We start from the raw sequence: 20,343 nt of genomic DNA on the forward strand, positions 1-20,343 counted from the left end.
GACTGTCTTCTTTGTCTTCTGCCAAGGGGGGCCATAACCAACCCTCCTCCCAGCCTTTCTTCTCGCGAGGAGGGTCAGGGAAAAAGTCGAAGAAAGGGGGAAACGCTAGGGACAGCGTTCCCCCTCACCTGCTGCCGGAAGTGGGGGGGTGCCTGGCCAGCCATTGGGCAACTTGGCAGCGCTACGGCGCCGAGACCTGGATAGTAGATGTCCTTCAGGAGGGATATCTATTACCCTTCGAATTTCGGCCACCCCTCACCTCACACCCGGTCCAACAGCAATCGTACGTTCCAGGCTCTTCGAAGGACGTAGCACTAAGACAGGAGATCCAGACCATGCTGAGCAAACGAGCTGTAGAGATCGTCACGGATCAGTCACCGGGCTTCTACAGTCGTCTTTTCCTGGTGGGAAAGTCTAAGAGGGGGCTGGTGCCCGGTGATAGATCTCTCCCCCCCCTGAACCGGTTCGTTCGCCAGACCTGGTTCACGATGGAGACGGCACGCTCCGTGCTCGACTCCATCAGGGAGAACAATTTCATGCTTTCAGTGGACCTGAAGGATGCGTATTTCCAAATACCCATCCATCAGTCCTCCAGAAAGTACCTCCGCTTCATCCTCGACGGGACGGTGTACCAATTCAGGGCACTTTGCTTCGGTCTATCAACCACCCCACAGGTGTTCACGCGAGTGTTCACTCTGGTGTCTGCTTGGGCCCATTCGCACGGGATACGTCTGAATGATGTATCTATCGACGATTTGGTTAGTCCTGGCGAGCTCCCGCTCGCAGTTGCTGCAGGACAGGGATCGGCTACTCGAGTTCTGTCGCGATCTAGGGATCGTGGTGAACTTCGAGAAGTCCGATCTCGAACCCAAGCAGAGGATGAAGTACCTGGGTATGCTGATCGACACGGTAGCAGGGCGAGTCTTCCCCGCAGACTCGTGGATCAGCAGATTCAGGGAGGCAGCCAACCAGTTCCTGTCTCGGCAGGAACAGGCAGCTCAGCGATGGCAAGTCGTGATCGGACACCTGTCGTCACTCGAGAAGTTAGTTCCCCAGTCCCCCTCACGGGCGTCTTCACCTGCGGTCTCTTCAGTGGAGACTAAAGGAGAGTTGGTCACAGGCAACGGATCCCCCAAACTTTCCAGTGTCACTGACACCGGAGGTGAGGCAGGACCTAGCCTGGTGGCTGGACGACAGGGACCTCTTAAAGGGAGTACCTCTCCGCACTCCCCCACCCGGAGATGTAGCTGTTCTCAGACGCATCGACCGAGGGGTGGGGCGCACACCTGGAGGAGTTGCTGACTTCAGGAGTGTGGGACGATCACGACAAGCACCTTCACATCAATGTACTGGAACTCAAGGCAGCGTTTCTCGCGCTCCAAGAGTTCCAGGACCGCTTGATGGGACACTCAGTGGTGTTGATGTGCGACAACACCACGGTGGTGGCTTACGTCAAGAAACAGGGGGGCCTAGTGTCTCTCCCGTTGTACCAGTTGACTCGGCAGGTGCACGAGTGGGCCGAGGCTCACTCAATAGAGCTGTCAGCACGCTACATTCCAGGGAAGAGGAATGTAGTAGCGGACAAGCTCAGCCGTCGGGATCAGGTGATAGGGACCAAATGGTCTCTACACCAGGACGTGGCGGAAAGGCTCTTCGACCTGTGGGGGCGACCAGTCGTGGATCTGTTCGCCACCCGGCACAACAGAAAACTTCAGGTTTAATTTTCAGCCATGCCGGACCCATGGGCAGCTGCAGAGGACGCTCTTCAACATCCGTGGGACAACCTCTTCGCGTACACCTTTTCCCCGTTCAGCCTGATTCACAAGGTGATCAGTCGAGCACTGGTCACCCCAAATCTCAGGATGATCCTGGTGGCTCCCAAATGGCTGGTATCCGGACCTGCTGGCTCTTCTCGCAGGAGAACCGAGAGAGATTCCCCCTTGGCACAACCTTCTCGTCCAGCCACACGTAGAGCGGTACCACCAAACAGTCCAGTCCCTACGACTTCACGGCTGGCTGTTATCCACCATCTCTTGCGAACGAGAGGCTTTTCTCGTAGCGCAGCAACAGAGATGGCTGGAAACGTCCGTCAGTCCTCTGCAGCTGTGTACCAGGGGAAGTGGGCCGTCTTCTGTGGTTGGTGTCGTAGACGGGGTATATCTCCTCGTATTTCTTCGCCGAGAGAAGCTCCTCTCAGTCCCCACAGTCAAAGGATATAGAGCCGCCCTGGCACTAGTCCTGAAACTGAGGGGATTGGATATCTCGAACTCTTTCAAGATCTCCTTGCTTATGAGGAGCTTCGAAAGGTCTTGCCCACCCAGGGAACTCAGGCCCCCTGCGTGGGATGTGACTCTCGTCCTTAGGAGTTTGACTCGAAGACCCTTCGAGCCAATCCAAGAGTCATCAGACAGGAATCTGACCCTCAAGACCCTCTTCTTGCTGGCCCTGGCATCGGCGAAGAGAGTAGGGGAACTTCATGGTCTTTCCTTCGATGTACGACACTCCAGGGGATGGGGATCTGTGACGCTCAATTTCGTCCCGAACTTCGTAGCGAAGACTCAGAAACCGTCGGTCCCTGACGACAGGTTCGAGTCTTTCACGATCCCTTCCCTAATGGACTTCACCGATAATGATGCGGATGAGATGCTGCTTTGTCCTGTGAGGGCGCTACGGCGCTATCTGAAGAGAACTCGACACCTCAGGCCTGAGTGTCGACGCCTCTTCGTTAGCACCGGGGTAACCAAGAACACTCTTTCTTTCTGGCTGCGTGAGGTCATCAGGAGGGCGTATGAGGCTGATGGTAGTGACGACATCCGTACGCCCCGTCCGAGAGCCCACGAAGTGAGAAGTATTGGCCCGTCAATGGCGTTTCGTAAGAACTTCTCCGTGGCGCAGGTCCTGAAGGCAGGTGTCTGGGCCAACCAGACTACCTTCACCTCCTTCTACCTTCGGGATATTGCCCACAGGTCCTTGGATACCTTTTCCTTGGGACCCGTGGTGGCTGCTCAACAAGTTGTGTAGCTAACCCAGACCCTCGCAGGCTGAACAGCATCGAGTCCTGGTGTGACTGTGCGAATGGATGTGAGAATGAGTGAGTGACTGGCTTCTCTTCCCATCTTTTCCTTCTCCTCTACCTGTGGGCAGAGGGTCACGGTCGTCACTATGCTGGATGAGGACGAGATGCAGGTGAGCTATATGACAGAGCCCCATCCTATCCCTTTCATTAGGGGTAGGAGCAGAATATCCACCACTTCCTCCTACAAGGGGGGGGGAAGTGGATGCCAACAAGAGACAAACCCATAACTTTATATTTGCTCCTGTACAGGAACAAGTTCTTACATTGCTGGTACGAAGAGACACGCTTGCCTCTCTCTTAGTACTTGGTCCAGAGGTCTGACCATTGATCCTGCGGTGCACACCCCGATCAATCGGACAGAGGCTTGGATCCCTCCCTCGCTCTTACGACCAGGGAGGCATTCCAAGGTTGGGCGAACACCAGTCTGTTCACAAAAAGACTCAGATTCCTCCCACCAAGAAGTGAGTCTTCCTATTGTAAAAGGACCGAAGGTTTGTATGCCGTGTCGGAACAAATGACAATTTGTCCAAAATTGCATTTTTCCTAACTATACAAACCTGAGGTCCTTTTACACATAGTCCCACCTCATGCCACCCCTCAATCTGCAGTTTTTGCTTGGGCCTAAAGCAAAAGTGATTGTTTACGCGCGCGCCTGTTGGACAAGCAGTTAACTACCGAACCCCTTGTTCGAAAGCTTACGACCTATCCAGCTGCCGCTAGTAACCTTCCTATTGTAAAAGGACCTCAGGTTTGTATAGTTAGGAAAAATGCAATTTTGGACAAATTGTCATTGTTAGCTCTTTGCTTGATATACTGTTCCTGTCTACAAGAGCCCCAGTTTGGTAATACATACTAGCCCCTGATGCTAATGCAATCAAGAATATTGCACACTCTAGCTTGTGAGTTGTGGTTGTCCCCCTTTAAGAGGAAGACCCGTGATTTGTTATCAGGTCCACTAAATTGCGGGGCTGATCAAAGTCTAAGCACCTTGTTCAGGGACCAAGTAACTGGAACCCTTCTAGAGTGGATCTTTGTAGTGTGAAGGACATCAGAAGAAAAGTGACTACTCCTATACTAGTCAAATCATAAAATCGTAAATCAATGATTCTGTTAATGGTGCCTTGTATTCCATGATTGCTGTAACTGCAAGGCGTTTGTCTCCAAAAGGGATAAGAAATTTTAAAGCTGACTTTCCTAGAATTTTTGACTGGGCTCTCAGTATTGATATAATGTAACTATGTATATCTTCTGTACATACTGGTATTATCAAATATATTTAGTCTAATTTTTGCACTTGGTACCTAGCAATATTGAGCGAGTAATTTTCACGGTACAGATAATAGTTAAGAAAATCCACTCGTGAAGTTCTTGGCTTAGAAAGAAGGATTCTTAAAACTAATTTCCCTCCTACTAACTGGGACAAAACAACAGACAGTTTTGGAATTTATCTCTTTGTCCGTTATTAAAGTAATAGGAACCAATGCCTGTTTGGCCACTTTGGGACTATTAAGCAAGTTGTTCCTTAGTAGGTTACGAGTTTGGTCAACACCCTCGAAATCTGGAATTATAGAAGAAAGGGTATATCGTCCTCCATTTGTTCCAGTCTTGTAGGAAGGCATCTCTTGCTGTTGCTTGCCTGGCATTTTTTGATTCTCATATGTGGCGAACAGGTTCACTTCCATTTGCGGAAGCATGTTGGCTATTTACTGAAAGAGTGGTTGTCCAATTCCACTCTGTTGTGGCCGTCATTTTCCTTGATAGGGAGTCTACTATACATTGAGACACCCTACAAGGTGATTTGCAGAAAGTACAACTTCCTTTCTTGCCCCATCAGAGGATGGCTAGCATTACCATATTGAGAGGAGACAAGTACATCCCAACCTATTAATGTAGGACATAGCAATCATGTTGTCTAGAACCAACTTAATAACTCTCTTCTGGAGGTTTGAATTTTTTGAGAGAAAAAGTAGCCATCAGCTCCAGGAAATAATGACAAATTCTTGGAGTAGCTGAACACCTCCCTGCCCTCTGCCACTCCTCCCAACATCCTTCCAACCTGTCAATAAGGTGCATCTGTGTGTATTGTCATTCATACAGACTGGAGTCAGGGTGACCTGTATCGCCAGAGATTCCTTTCGGGATCAAGGCAGAAATTTCTCTCTAATTTTTTTCAACCTTTTGGCGAGGTCGGTCTCGCATTGTTTGTTGCATGTGACAGATAGAATTAGTTCAATTCACTTGTTGTAATCCAAGTATTGGATCTATCATGGATACAAATTGCAACAAGCCCTTCATACATCTTAACTGCCTTTTGGAAATTCTGGGCTGTGCATGGCACATTTTTAGGACTTGCCTCATTCTGTTTTGAGTATGATGGGGAGAGAGAAAGAGCTGTGAAAAGTATCCCAACGCAGTTTCTACTGGAAGTGTCTGCTGGGTGTGAGGTGGGATTTTGCTAATTTATCATAAAACCTTTTGACTGTAGTTAGTTGACCACTTCTCTTTGGTTTTTCAAGCACACTTTTCTTGTGGGCCCCTGGATCAACCAGTTGTCTAGGTGGGCTATTATAGTTGTGTTTCTGATTTCTCGAAGAACTACTGTTACTAACTTTAGTCAAATCTTAGGGCAATGTTTAGCCCACAGGGCATGGCTCTGAGCCTGTACATATCTTTCCATATCCAGAGCCTTAGGAAGGGATGGAAGGAAACGACGACAGGGACGTGCCAGTATGTATCTTTCAGATCCAAGTAACTTTTACAACAATTGAATGCACTAGGGCAACAGTAGTTATTCAGAAAATATGGCAAACAGTGTGCTTGTTCAATGTTGATAGGTCTAGGATCACTCTTCGTTTGGAGGAATCCTTTTTGGGGACACTTGAGACATCCTTGACGACAGATATCCGCAAGTTTCTCTATTTTTGTTTGTTTGTATAGTGTTTTTATGTTGCATGGAACCAGTGGTTATTCAGCAACGGGACCAATAATGGCTTTGCGTGAATTCTGAACCACGTCGAGAGTGAACTATCACCAGAAATACATATCTCTGACCCCTCAATGGAATGCCCAAGAATTGAGCAAGTTTATCTATGGTTCCCATTGACAGGGACTTTCTGCACGTAACATTCCAAAGCGGGCCTAGTTTTTGGAAGAACAGGAGGGGGAAGGAGCGAGACTTCCCACCCCGCCTGTTTAAAATTAGTGCTATGTCCCCATAGGGAAAACTTTAATTGCCTGTGGTGTCACTGAAGTTGACCTCCAACCATACCATTCCCATTGGTATCCACCTCTTCCTCTACCTCTGCCCTTGACAGGGATTCCATTTGTTGCTTTTCTTCTTCCTATAAGAGGGTCTTTGAAACTTGTGAAAAAATTTTCTTTCTGTTGTTGTCCTTTTGTGAAGGAAAAGACCTTTTGGGGTGACTGAAGGCTTACCTTTTTAAGTAAGCCTTTTTGGGTTGGGTAAGGGGATGTTTCGGATTTTTGTTTCCTAAATTCCCCTTTTTCCCAAAAGAGAGTATTCTCATACAATTCTGTTGGCAGGCTTGCTCTTTAAGTTTTTAACCACAACAGACTCCTCTCAACATATCCTTACAGAAAGGGTTATGCTGTAATAATGAAGTTGCATTGGGAAGTGACTAGTTGGAGCCCTCCAATGTTTCCACTTGCACTTTTATGCACCACTCTAGCAAGTCATAGGATGTTTGTCACAGGGTTCTCATAAGACTTACGCCCAACAGCAAAAATTGTTCTGGAACATTTTGGAAGACTTTTGATGGCAACTTCCAGCAAGGTAGTCGAGGTTACAACACTAAAGAGGTGGATCCTGGTACAAAATTCTGCCGAGGCTGTTGCCTCTGAGATTCTTCTCATGGGGGTCCTAAATTGCTGTTTAGCTCTAAATAAAAGAGGCTTTTCCCATTCAGAAGGAAGCTGTAGTGTTGCCCATTCCTTGGTAGACTTTTCCGAAACTGGGTTTAAATTCTGCCATTATCTCAAGTCTTTTAATCACTAAAAAATTCTGAAAATCTGTCTTTACAAGATTAATAATTTTGAAAATGAAGGGATAGATATCTGGAACTCTTTGGTGAGCAACTTTGGTTCCAATAAAGGATGTCTTCTAAAGCTTTTAATGTTATAGACACGGGTAAGAACACCGTTTCTGTTAGTGGCCTTTCACATGTACAGCTTCAATCATAGTTTTTCTCCTATTAATTAGATATTTCCTATAGGGAGAGAAAATGCGCACTGCTGTGTCTAACCAAGGATCATAATTATCATCAGGGATAAGTATTGGAGCCCTGTCATGTTTTGATTTGAAGTTTTGTATTCAGAACTGACCAATAGTGGTTTCCAGTCACAATTCCAACACTAGAGGTTATTTGGGGAACATTTGCATCCCCTCTCACTTTTGGGTTGCAGGATATAGTACTTTTACACTTTGGAATATACTGGACTAACTTCATTCTTTTTCGGAATCATACATCATGTTGTTCATACATTACCGTTCTGTGGCAACAACATTTTGGATGTTATTCATAATTAATTTATGGAATTGATCAAATACCATAAATTGTGTATCACTTCTGGGGGAGCCTGCATAATCTGACTAAGCATCTACAGCTGAGCTGCAACTGCCTGCTCCCCAGGGGCAGAGGTCCTGGGTAAATTACCATAACCCTCTGAAACTGTTGTCATTTCCATTGGGTTCAAGGTGGATCCTTGTATCCCTTTCACGAGAAGGATCCTAATTTCCTTATGGAATTGATCAAATGCCACAAGCTTGCACATTTAGACCGAGCTTGAACAACTGCCTGTTACCAAAGGGGCAGAAGTCTTAGGCAAGTTACAATACCCCACTGAAAATATAGTAATTTCAGTCAGTCAGATGGATCCTAGTATTCATTTTGGGGGAAAGATCCTCTTCAGCAATAATAGCTGCAAAGGGGAATAGAATTCCTTCTACAAGTAACTCCCTGTTACTAAAGGGGCAGAAGTCCTGGGTAAATATAGTGCTATCAGTTGGAGTCAGATGGATCCTAGTGCCCCTTTTGGAGGAAAAGATCATCTTCAGCATCGATAGCTGTAAATGGGGATAGAATTCCTCCTGCAAGGCTTCTCCCATGGCTACCTGAAATTTTTGTCCCTGATCCATCAGGAATCAGTGGCAATGCCACCTTCATTTTCCATAGTAAGAATGTCTCCCTGTGTAAAAATCCCTCTGTTTCTTATGTGGGTTTAACCTGGGAGGTAGGGGGAACTGATTTTAATGGATTTTTGCCCAAACATAAAACACCGGGGAGGTACTAGCGCCGAAGCCAAAAAACAAGAACACGAAAAACCTGGAACTCCGGGGCACATACGTTGACGCTAAGAAGGAGCAGAAGCCATAATATCAGCCAAACACACACACACACACTAAACACAAGCGAAACGGGCAATGAACCGGGAAAAGGGCCAGGAGAGGTTAACACGACTCTCGCCCAGGCAGTCAAAGAAAGACTGGCGTAGCGGCATGGTCCTTGACCACTCCTCACCTGAGCTATGCATGTGCTGCCAGATATCACAAGATTCCTTGCTTTCATCTGCTTTTTATCCGGATCCAGCTAGGCGCTAGAAATTATCCTTAAGTTAAGACCGAAGGTTTGCTTGCGTATGAACAACTGGGTATTAGCATTCGCTGAGGATAATAGAAAGTGCCCTCTTATCCTGAGTCCATTTATACTCTATCACGTGCTATAATGTTTATCATTACAACATAACACCTGGCCATAAGACCAGTTAAGAGAATTCTTTGACATTAGTCTGGTCACCATGGAGCTCTGGATAGACCGTGGAAAGGGTACTCCTTGAGGACGAGAGACTGACTACGCTATCAAAAATGAAAATATGACATGCAGGGGAATTTCATTAAAATAATTACATGAAATGCATTGCAGTATAGACAAAAGGAACTAGGGGATATGCACCTTCATATCCAAAAAGTCGATATGAGGAAATTTAATTTATGAAGTAAAATTCATGAAAACGATAAAAATAACTTATGATGGAATACATTATTTCCTTAAACTTCACGAGAATTTCATGAACATAAAACAAACCATGGGCTACCAAGTAATGATATACTGATGAATGAAAGTTGCAATTCAAATTATGATACACACTATAACACTTTCAAACCAAAAATAATGCTGAGAACAATGTTGAAATCTTCATGCAATCATTCACTACAAAATAACAATAATAAATATTACAAACAACTAAAATAGAAAACCTATGTCTCCTATCTTTATCAGAATTTCATGAGTATGTATATTATATACAATATCTGAATTTCACAAATAAATACACAATACTGACAATTTGTTTCTTCTACCTTTATCAGAATTTCATGAATCAACTTTTCAAAATCTATCAAGTATAATGATAAATAAAATCCACTATAAATTAAGAGGATATGTATCTTGATACTGTAGTACTTCCAAACAATAAATAATCAGGTGAATTCTGGTCAGATTTTAATATTGTCATTCAAAACAATAAGAATAATAATACAGTAATTCACTTATAACACTAAACTTGTGTTCCCGGAGACTCTGTGTTAGTATCAACAGTATCAACAATCTTGTAGTTATCTAGATTTTGAACTTTATGGTGCTGAACAGAATCCAAAACCCATACTTCTGAAACATATGTAACCTGAGATCGATTTCTTATGCTAGAGTATAATGTAGGATTACACACCACAAGGTTAGCATTCCGAACACTGGAGACGATGTCGCACCCGCACAGTGACAGAAGTTTCTGTAAAAATAGATTGTACTAGTAATAACCTTTATCACGTGGAGACAATATTTTTCTTGCCAATCATAATGAGGTTAACACCTAAGTGTGAAGAAATCAAGTATGGCATTGAATGGCATATGGTGAATATCTTCGTTCATTAAAATAAAAGATTTTACTATGGTACTATCAAGATTTCTCTATAATCACAAACACCAAGCATGTGACTCCAATTAGCGTTGATGCTTGTCACTTTTTCAATAAGCCAGTACATTATTATGAAATATGAAATACTGTACAGGTCAGTAAATGCCGTGTTAGTAGTAAGTTGTTCTGTACTACCCAGTCACAGCTGCTACTGCCAGTACCAATAGTCTTATTAAGTTAATTATCATCTAATGTTTTTATCATTCCTGTACTCTACACCATAAACATTGCATATGTATATAGTATGCATAAACATTTATACTATATTTATTCAACTACATTAACTATCATGACCAATGCCAAAATTATATAAGAAAGTACAGTTTGTATCCCAATGCTTTTACAACACAGCAGTGAGTATGATAAGCAGTAGTTAATTATGTAAAGTATGTACTTTTATATGATTATCTAGTTTAGAAATACTTTCAGAGAGTTCAATCTGTTTTTCTTTTGCTATTTTCTAATAACTTACCTTTTCAGAAAGTAAAGATCAGATCTCTCTAACTTTTTTTTTATACGTAAATTGAAAATATTAAAATAATTTCAATCTTAGAAGCTGAATTTTTGGGTATCCTTACCCTTGAGAATTTTCAGCAAATACCTTCAAAAATTAGCTCAAAAATGATAAATTTTTAATCAATTTGTATTTTTCATAACTAATAAACCTGAGGTTTTAATATTAGGATAATCTTGTAGTGCCAGCTGAAAATCCAGTAAAATTAATAAAACACTTGCATGATCCAAAGACTATTGGCATCTTTATACTAGCTCACGGGGTATTTGGGAGCTCCCACAATGCCTTGGCATCCCGTGAGTGCATCAGTTACTCTTCCAACCCAGTTTTGACTGTCAAGGGGTGGTTTGAGGCGAGCCTTTATATGTCAAGACCTCAAGTTTGTTAGTTATGAAAAAAGCAAATTGATAAAAAATTTGTCATTTGTTCATATACAAAACAAACCTCTGGTCTTAACATTAGAATAGACTGACTGGGAGTTTGCCACCTTTAGTCCACTTCCGAATACAAATATTATGGGAGTTTGCCACCTTTAGTCCACTTCCAAATACAAATATTATAAGACAAAAGACTACCTCAGAACCTATGATATACAAGAATCTTTGGTTCATATCACTGGGGATTTCATACAATAACATAGTTCACTGCATTTGCAGAAGATGGAGAGCTATCTATTCTCAAAACAAACCCATGTACCCTGTATATGAATTTGTTATCACCCCACTCTCTCCTTGCTACAGAGAGGGGTGTTGCTACTGAAAAGTATCTTATGCTATTGATTACCTCAACAGCATGGCTGTCTCACTCACTTGTTCCAGCTTATGATGGTATTCTTCCTCTTACTGCCTGTAAGTAAAGAAGTAGATAGAAAAACGTAGGAAAGAAACGAGACCAGTCATCTCATTCACTCTACTTTCATACTTTCATCTTAACCCTGGACAGGTTAGCAGGGTCGAGCTCGACCCGAGGGGTGTTTCAAAAAACATGTTTTTTTCCCATAAATCATCATCTATCACGAATCTGGGTGTGATCGATCTGCAAGAGGATAGCAGAACACACACTACAATTATGTCACAACTTGCATTTGCCTTGCCTTTGTCCTTTCCCCTTTTCTGAGTAATAGTTTGTTTTGAACATGTGTGGGATACAAAGGCAAAGTTATCAAGTAGTGATTTCTTGTGTAACACTGTTGACTCTGGGATAGTTTTATATTGTTGGAAACTCTAGGTACGTGGTGTGTGCACATTATCATGCCTTTGGTTGTGGCTAAGACGACTTTTGTCAATTATTCCAATTTCTTTTGAATGCCAATTTCTTAGTTTTTGCATTTTTCATCAACAACAGCCAGCAGGCAGTATTCTCTGGGGATGGATGTCATCAACTTACTTCTAATGGAATTATAAAGTGATTTTGATGATAATTTAGAGGTTGCTGACAACTCTATATGGCAAGAAGCCAAGTTTATGAGCGAGAGTTGGACGCCTGGGGGAAGACCTTGAGATATTACGACACAAGAGGGGGAGAGAGGGGATGGGCACCTATGTTTTCTGGTGACGATTACATGAGCTTATGTCAATAAATCATGACACACTGTAGAGAGAGAGAGAGAGAGAGAGAATAACATTTCTGATATGAGAGTAAATTACATCTTGGTGCAGATATTTTTACATAATTCCACTCAAGGATAATATGAGTTTATTCTATAAAACAATCAGCCTTTTCCTATTTAATTTAGGTACCAAAATAATTTGTGGAATTTCGACAATTTGTTTGGCCAAAAAAACATACCTTTTTTTTTTTCTTTTTTTCTTTTTATCTCTATGAGTCCGACACCTTTTCTGGCAGTCAAATATTATAAACAGTAGTTTTAGGAAGGATTCCCTCATTTTTTCTGTGTATATAGCGTATTATGTATTTTTTGTAAATATTTTCGTAAATTATTGTTTGAGACAGTGAGAGAGAGATAATAATATTTCTTATATAACAGTAAATTACATATTAGTGCAGATCTTTTTACACGATTCTGTTCTAGGATAATAAGAGTTTATTCTATAAAAAAAATTAGCCACTTCCTATTTCATTTAGGTACCCAAAACAATGTGAAATTTTTTTTTTTTTGACGTAGGAAAAATCTATTTCTAGGCGAGGAGGCCATGTCTTTGACCTCTATGGGTCCTACAACTTTTCTGTCATTCACATCTTGTAAATAATAGATTTAGGAAGGATTCCCTCAATTTTTGTGTGTATATAGCGTGTTTTGCATTTTTAAAAAATATTTTCGTAAATTATTTATTTTTACATACTTATTTTTAAAATATATTTGTAATAAATATTTAATTTGTAGATGGGTATGATTTATCTTCTCAGTAGTGTTCGGCAATGGTGAAATTGAATTTAGAAATTAAAATATGCAGCATAGCTGCAGTTTTTGAATTTTCACAAATTTTTTGGGGCGCTTGGGTCGAGCTCGACCCTGCAAACCTTTAAAGGGGCACCAAAATAGCGATACCTGTCCAGGGATACTGGATGAGCTATACTACTTGTTGAGCAGACACAACCAGACCCAAGGAAAGTGTCCAAGGATCTATGGGCAACATTCTTTAAATAAAAGGAATGAAAGTTGTTTGACATGGTCAAACACCAGCTTTCAAAATTCTCTCAACAGACATATTGTATTCTTGGGCACTTCTTTCTTGACCCAGACTGTACTCACAAAAAGCCTTCGACATCTAGGTCTGAGATGCCGAGTTCTTTTTAAGTATGCTCATAATACCCTGACAGGACATAACTACTTTCTTCAGGGTCATTAGCCACAAAGTCTCACAAAGAAAGTATAGAAAAGGAGACAAATCTGTCATCTTCCACCGGTGGATTTTGAGTTTTGGCTATGAATTCTAGTATAGATTCAAAGAGTATTGACTTTCAACCACTGGAATGCTTCACCTCATATGACAGGCCATGTAACTCCCCTATCCTTTTGGTCGATGCTAGAGCCAAGAAGAAGATTGCTTTTAGAGTCAAGCTTCTATCTGTGGCTTGTTGCAATGTTTCATATGGGGGTTTAGTAAGACTAGTCTATACCATGGTTAAATCCCAATTGTGAGACTTCAGTTCTTTAGGGGAACATGATTGCTCAAAACTCTTCATTAACGTATCTGTTTCCCATGAAGAGGAAATGTCTACACCTTTCATTTGCAGAACCAAAGCTAGTACAGCCCTGTAATCCTTTATGGCAGATACAGAAAGATGTTTTTCTGTTCTGAGATATATCAGAAAATCTGCTAACTGTTGAATAGAAGTTCCGAATGGAAAAAGACTCCATCTATGACACCAAACCCAGTAAATAGACCACTTTCCCTACTACACACCTGTCAATGACTTTCTGATATATTCTGCCATCTGTGATGCTGCTTTCTGAGAAAAGCCTTTCACTCGCCGGAGGTACTTGACAGTCTCCATCCGTGAAGATATGGGGACTGTACTGACTGGTGGTACCTCTCCACGTGTGGTTGACATAGCTTGTTCCAGGGAGGTAGCTCTCTTGGAACATCAAGAATTCTAACAGGTCTGGGGACCATTCTGCCTTTGACCACCAGGGGGCTACCAGGGTCATCTTGAGATTCTGAGACCACATCACCTTGTTCAGAACCTGACGGATCAGAAAAAAACCAAGGAAATGCATATATGTCCAGATTGTCCCACGGATGTTGTAGAGCATCTTCCACTACTGCTTCTGCATCCGGGACTACTGAAGAATATATCTCCAACTTCTTGTTGTACTTCATTGAGAACAGTTCTATGACCGACCTTTCCCATAGATAAACATTGTCTACAATTTCATGATGCAAGGACCACTCTGTTCCCAGAATCTGGTCCCAGTGGCTCAACTTGTCCGCTATTACATTCTTTTCCTTAGAGAACTCCTGCAGTGCTAGAAATGCTGCTTTTAGTTCTAGCACGTTTATATGAAGTTCTCTGTACTTCTGACTCCATTTTCCCAAAATCATCAGCTCCTCCATGCGAGCGCACCAACCTTTGAGTAACGCAGGCGAGAACAGCAGATCTGGAGAGGGCTCTTGAAGGGGTACTCCTACTGTCAGACTGCTGTGTTGCAACCACCATAGTAGATCTTTCCTCACCTCTGCCGACAGTGGAATCTGCTCGTATGGATGATATACACTTGGTAACCAAAACTTTCAACCTCTATTGTAAAGACCGAAGGTGTAGTCTCCTGTGTGGAACTAACTTCTCCAAGGAACTTTGGATCCCTAGAACTACTTGCCACTGCTTTGCTAGTTGTGTTTCCTTTCCCAGGAAAGAATTCACTACTTTGCATTTCTCTATCCTCTGATCTGAAGGGAAAGCTTTGGCCTTTACTGTGTCTATAATCATCCCCAAGTACACCAGCCTCTGACTGGGATCCAAACTAGACTTCCCCCAATTTATCACAATGCCTAAGCTGTGACAAAACTGGAGAAGGAGATGTCTGATCTAAACTAATTTTTCTCGGGACTTTGCTATCACTAGCCAATCCTCCAGGTATCTTATTAATCCGATTCCCTGAGCACGAGCCCATGTCAACATGAGAGTGAATACTCTTGTAAATACTTGAAGAGACGTTGTCAATCTGAAACACAGAACTCTGAATTGAAAAACTTCTCTGCCAGACTGAAGTGGAGGAACTTCCTGGAAGAATGATGGATTGTAACCTGGAAGTATGCATCCTTCAAGTCCATTGTCAGCATAAATCCTTGTCCCTGACTGCTGCTAGAACTGTCCTCAGGGTCTTCCTTTTGCATCTTGTCCCCCTTATGAAAAGATTCAATGTTGACAGATCTATAACTGTCCTCCAATTACCATTGATCTTGGGGACAAGGAACATACCGCTAAAAAAATCCACCTGATGGGGGTGCTGCTTGTGCTACAGCTCCCTTCTCCATCATCTACCTCACTTCTTCTTGTAGAACAAGGAATTTGAGAGACTCGGGAGCGTAAGAGATGTGCAGTAATGGTTGTTCCGCCAGGGTTGGAGTGAAGTTGAATGGAATCAGATAACTTACTCTGAGCACATCCACTACCTTCTGCTCTGCTCCAAATCTCTGCCACACCTTCCAACGACTAGCCAGTCATTCCCCCCACTGGTGTGACTGAGTGGGGAGAGGCATCCACTCTATCGTCTCGCACCCCTCTCTCTACTAGTTTGATGGTGAAAGGGCCGCTGAGGTCATTTCTTTCTTGGAGAAGGAGGTCTTGCGGACTTAGGGGAGGGATTATGCCTCACTACTCTTTTCTGTGGTATTGGTGGTAGTTGTCTTATTTCATTAGGGCTGTTTCCAGAAGATTTACTAACTGCCTGAACTAATCTATTATTGGTATCTATCCTTCTTTTACCAATTACAGCTTCTAGTATGCCCTTTGGTAACAGAAATTGTGACTAAGATATCTCCATTACAAATGGCTAACAGAGTCCAAATCTACAGTACAGCTTAATTTAGCCCATGCTGAATCTCTCATCATCAACAGGATATAAGCCCATATGTTGGCACTAAAGTTTGTCAAATATTTAATTGCTTTGGAACCAGATTGAAGCAATCTGATAAAGGTTGTCTCATCGACTAATCTCCTGGATGACTCTGAAGACGTAATCTTAGCTACTGCTGTTGACCAAGGTCTAACCATGAAGCTGTTTGAAAGACAGAAGCAGCCATTGCCTCCAAGTAGCAGCTCCTTGACAAGTAAATGAGAGGCATTCCATCTTCACCTGATCTATGGTTAAACCAGGTCTAAATCTCACCACAGCTGGATAGATCAGTCTTCCTAGTAACAGAACAACAAGTGTCGCATAATATTTCCTATGTCTCAGCAACGGAGGAAGAAGGAACTAGAATGATCTATTTGATCACTAAGAATTATCCCTTCCAGAAATGTGTGTTAACATGCTATAACACAGACTCTGCATGACTTGAGCATGGTAATTCATACAACACCTTTACACCCTTTTTTAGTCCCAATAGAGCTTCAATTCCAGTAGGAGTTATGCTGGAAGGAGTTTCAGACCTCAAGAGATTATTGAATTGACGAATCAAGTCAATCATCTCTACATAAGAGGCCAGAAACTCCTGACTCTCCTCTTCTACTGCTTCCAAAACAGTCTGTTCGGCCACCGACGAAGGTAGATCATTCCTATCAACAGACAAACGTCAAGGGATTCGCAGTCCCCCAATTCTACGATTGCGGCATCTTTGTTCTCTAACAGCCGTGAACATCTAAACCTTTCAATGCTCCTTGATCTAGAGCGAGAACACTATCTATTCTTCCAGGATGATGGCTGCCTTGAAGTAGAATGCACATCATCACTGTTTCTACTATCGTCCACAACAGCTATTGGGGAGGCTGACCTTGATCTTCTGGTCCAGGGCTGAACCGCCACTGCAACCAGTGTATTCAGCAAGGTTATCAATGCTCCATTATTCGACCTTTTAATTGGAGAGTTATTATCTTTCCTCCTTATCTTGAAAGGTCTTACAGGAGAGATTGGAACCTGCTTCCCAGTCTTTGAGGATCGATGCATACCCACTGCCGATTCCCTAAACAACTATGGAGTATACCCAAATGTCTTTCTCATTTGGTTGGTACCATAGTCCCAGCCACTTCCACAAGTTGATCCCTTCAGCTGTGACGACGTATCCAAATACAGGCAGTCCCCGGTTATTGGTTAATAGTGATCTGGTTTTATGGGGCTTGTCCAATGCCATAAAATTGGCAATTTATGACAACGTAAGGGCCGAATTCTGGTTATCAGCGCCACAAGGTGCCGATAATAGAGTTAGGGTGTCATAACATACCTACAGAGGTGCCATTGACCAAAACTTGGTGCCATAAGCGCCATAAATTGCCGAGTTTCAGTTAATGGTGGTTTTTGCTTATCAACACCCCACCGAGAACAGAACCCCCGCAGATAACCAGGGACTGCCTGTAGTGGCCGCCATTTTCCTTTCTGGCACTAGGAAGTAACTGGTGCACTTTGTTTTTAATAGGGATGTGACAATCCCAGCTCGAAGACAAAGAAATTAATCTTCTCTTGGCAAGAGGATCAGCCATGAAGTCCCTTACCCTCCAACGCTTGACTGGGACTCGTACTGACATCATCGAATCTTGTGATGACACCAAACTAGACAAAGAAGAACAAGAAGACTATTTATGTCTTATCTTCTTGCCTGTCTTATTTATCTTTTTCTCCAAAGCTTGTAATTTCTCTATAAACGTGCGTGCTACCGAGTCTGAAATAGTAGTTGTATTCGTTGGCACCAAAGATATGAGAGTAGAAGTAGGCTGTGACGTCATGGCAGACGCCATGTTAGATTGTGACATCACTGAGGGAGCAGTCTGTGATGTCACCGTCATGGCAGACGCCATGTTAGATTGTGACATCACTGAGGGAGCAGTCTGTGATGTCACCGTGTTTGATGGAAGACGCTGTGTAGATACTGATGGAATCCCTGTAGGGGCTGTAAAGTTAATTCCCAAATTCTGTGGTGTTGGAATCATATGCGCTGCTAGAGCTGTTGTAGCATTTGCTATCATAAACTGCACACCAGGGGGAGGAAGGACACTCACAGACAGATGACCTGGAGGGAAGCCCGACGTCATATAGTAAGACGACAACCCATCTAAGGTTGGTAACCCTGATAGGCCTAACGCTGCCCACATTCCCTCCATCCTGTGCGTATCAGGGGCTGAAACATATGACACAGATGGCAATGCTTCCCCTCTCCCTGCAGGAAAGGAAGGAGCATAATTACATACATTACTGCCCAAACCCCGTCCTAATACTCCTACGACTAATCATTAGAAGAAACTGAAGGGGTATGGGAAGTATCAAATCCAGGTGACTTAACATATGGAACAGCTTCATGCATAGTCGGAACAAAAGCAGCTGAAGATGCTTGGTCATCCAAAGATGGTGGCATCTCCTTTCTCTTGTACTGACCCTTCTCATAAAACTTTTTCCATTGTTCCACTGACGAACAACAACAAATTGAACATGGATTAGTAATTGTACATTCATTTTCTCTGCACCTACTGCACGTTGGGTGAGGATCCGTAGATATCAAAGTTAAAAATCTCGAACAAGGAAACCCACTCACTCCACGGAATTTCCTTTGTTTCTTGTGAGATACCGAAGAAAGCTTTGTTGGAGAGGCAAAATTCTCCATGATCTCTCACACTTACACAAACCTACAAGATCACATACACTGAGCACACCCAGAGAAAAGATAGTAAAGAAAAGACAGGAAAACAGGCAAACTAAACCGGCTTTAAGAGATAATAGTAATCACGTCCTCTCTTAAAGGTAGTAAGGAAGTAATCGATACACTCAAGCGATGCCCAAAGCTCCCAAATACCCCAAGAGCAAGTACAGATGCCAATAGTCCCTGGATCACACAAGTTTTTTTTATTAATTTTACCAGATTTTCAGCTGTCTGGGTTTGTTTCATATACGAACAAAAATTTATAATTGGGCCCTTTGTCATCAGGAGTTGCCTTAAAGTGAACTTAAAATATTCTAACTTATAAATAAAATTATGAAAATTTAAGATACACACTCTTAGCTGGTCTGATGGGGGACTGCAACCATCTAGGACGTAGACACTTCCAACACCAGAAAACAGTGTTTGTCTATATGACTCTCCTTGTGCTTCACGCTGCTCTCGACAAATCTAATCAAGATGAGTTAAAAGCTTTATATTTTGTTTTCACAGTTCACACTACCTAAAATATTTATGCTCTATAAATGCCACCTTATTTTCACATGCCTCATTGTCCATTCAGGACAAACAATCAACTTCTCAATACTACTAGCAGAGATCATTCATCTCCCATATTGAACTCTTCCACTCTGAGCTTTGTCTGCTGACCAGAAATCTGCAATAGTTATGAAACAGGGAGGACAGTGGTACCTCTAAAATGAAAAGGCTTGTTGTATGTATGAAAAATGAATTTTCAATTTAAAATTAAGTTTTGAATACATACTTACCCGCAGAACTAATATTTGCATGTACCTTTCATGCCCATTAACCCTCTTACGCCGATTGGACGTATTAAACGTCGAGTCAAAATGTCTCCCGTATGCCGATTGGACGTATCATACGTCAGCTCAAAAAAGTTTTTTAAAAATTCGCGGAAAAATACTTATAGGCCTACCAGCCGAAAACTTTTGAATCACGCGCCTTGGGGGATGCTGGGAGTTCACGGATCAAGGCGTTGTTTTGTTTACAATCGCTACGCAGGCGCGAATTTCTTTCTTATCGCACTAAAAAGTATCAGTGACACATCTCAAAAATTATTTCGTCACTTTGACATAATTTTTGCACCATTTTAAATTATCCTTTACATGAAGTATTATATATGAAAATGTGTGCAATTTCATGTAAAATACAACAAAAAAATACTCATGATTGTAGCTTTTATCAGTTTTGAAATATTTTTATATAAATAACGATAAGTGCAAACATTTCAACCTTCGGTCAACTTTGACTCTACCGAAATGGTCGAGAAACGCAATTGTAAGCTAAAATTCTTATATTATAGTAATATTCAATCATTTACCTTCATTTTGCAACAAATTGGACGTCTCTAGCACAATATTTCGATTTATGGTGAATTTATGAAAAAACTTTTTCCTTACGTTCGTGCGATAACTCTTCCGATAAATTTTTTCGTGCGATTGTCCTAATGTTTGCACCCTTTTAAATTTGCCGTT

General features: G+C 42.3%; 1 protein-coding gene across 3 annotated transcripts in view; it reads right to left on the reverse strand.

Annotated features, from left to right (window-relative positions):
- Positions 1-9,581: 9,581 nt before the first annotated feature.
- Positions 9,582-20,343, reverse strand: part of LOC135218422 (uncharacterized) — a 99,862-nt gene continuing 89,100 nt past the window's right edge. The window contains exons 9-10 of one of the 3 annotated variants that reach the window (XM_064254727.1): positions 19,187-19,300; positions 9,582-9,880 (exon numbers count right to left, since the gene is read on the reverse strand). In XM_064254727.1, coding sequence (XP_064110797.1) covers positions 9,650-9,880; positions 19,187-19,300 — 345 coding nt within the window. In that variant the 3' untranslated portion in view covers positions 9,582-9,649. The remainder of the gene's footprint in view (positions 9,881-19,186; positions 19,301-20,343) is intronic. The other 2 variants (XM_064254729.1, XM_064254728.1) reach the window with 2 other exon arrangements.

The sequence above is a fragment of the Macrobrachium nipponense genome, chromosome 9 (genome assembly GCF_015104395.2).
Source record: "Macrobrachium nipponense isolate FS-2020 chromosome 9, ASM1510439v2, whole genome shotgun sequence".
In the NCBI taxonomy this organism is placed as follows: Eukaryota; Metazoa; Arthropoda; class Malacostraca; order Decapoda; family Palaemonidae; genus Macrobrachium; species Macrobrachium nipponense.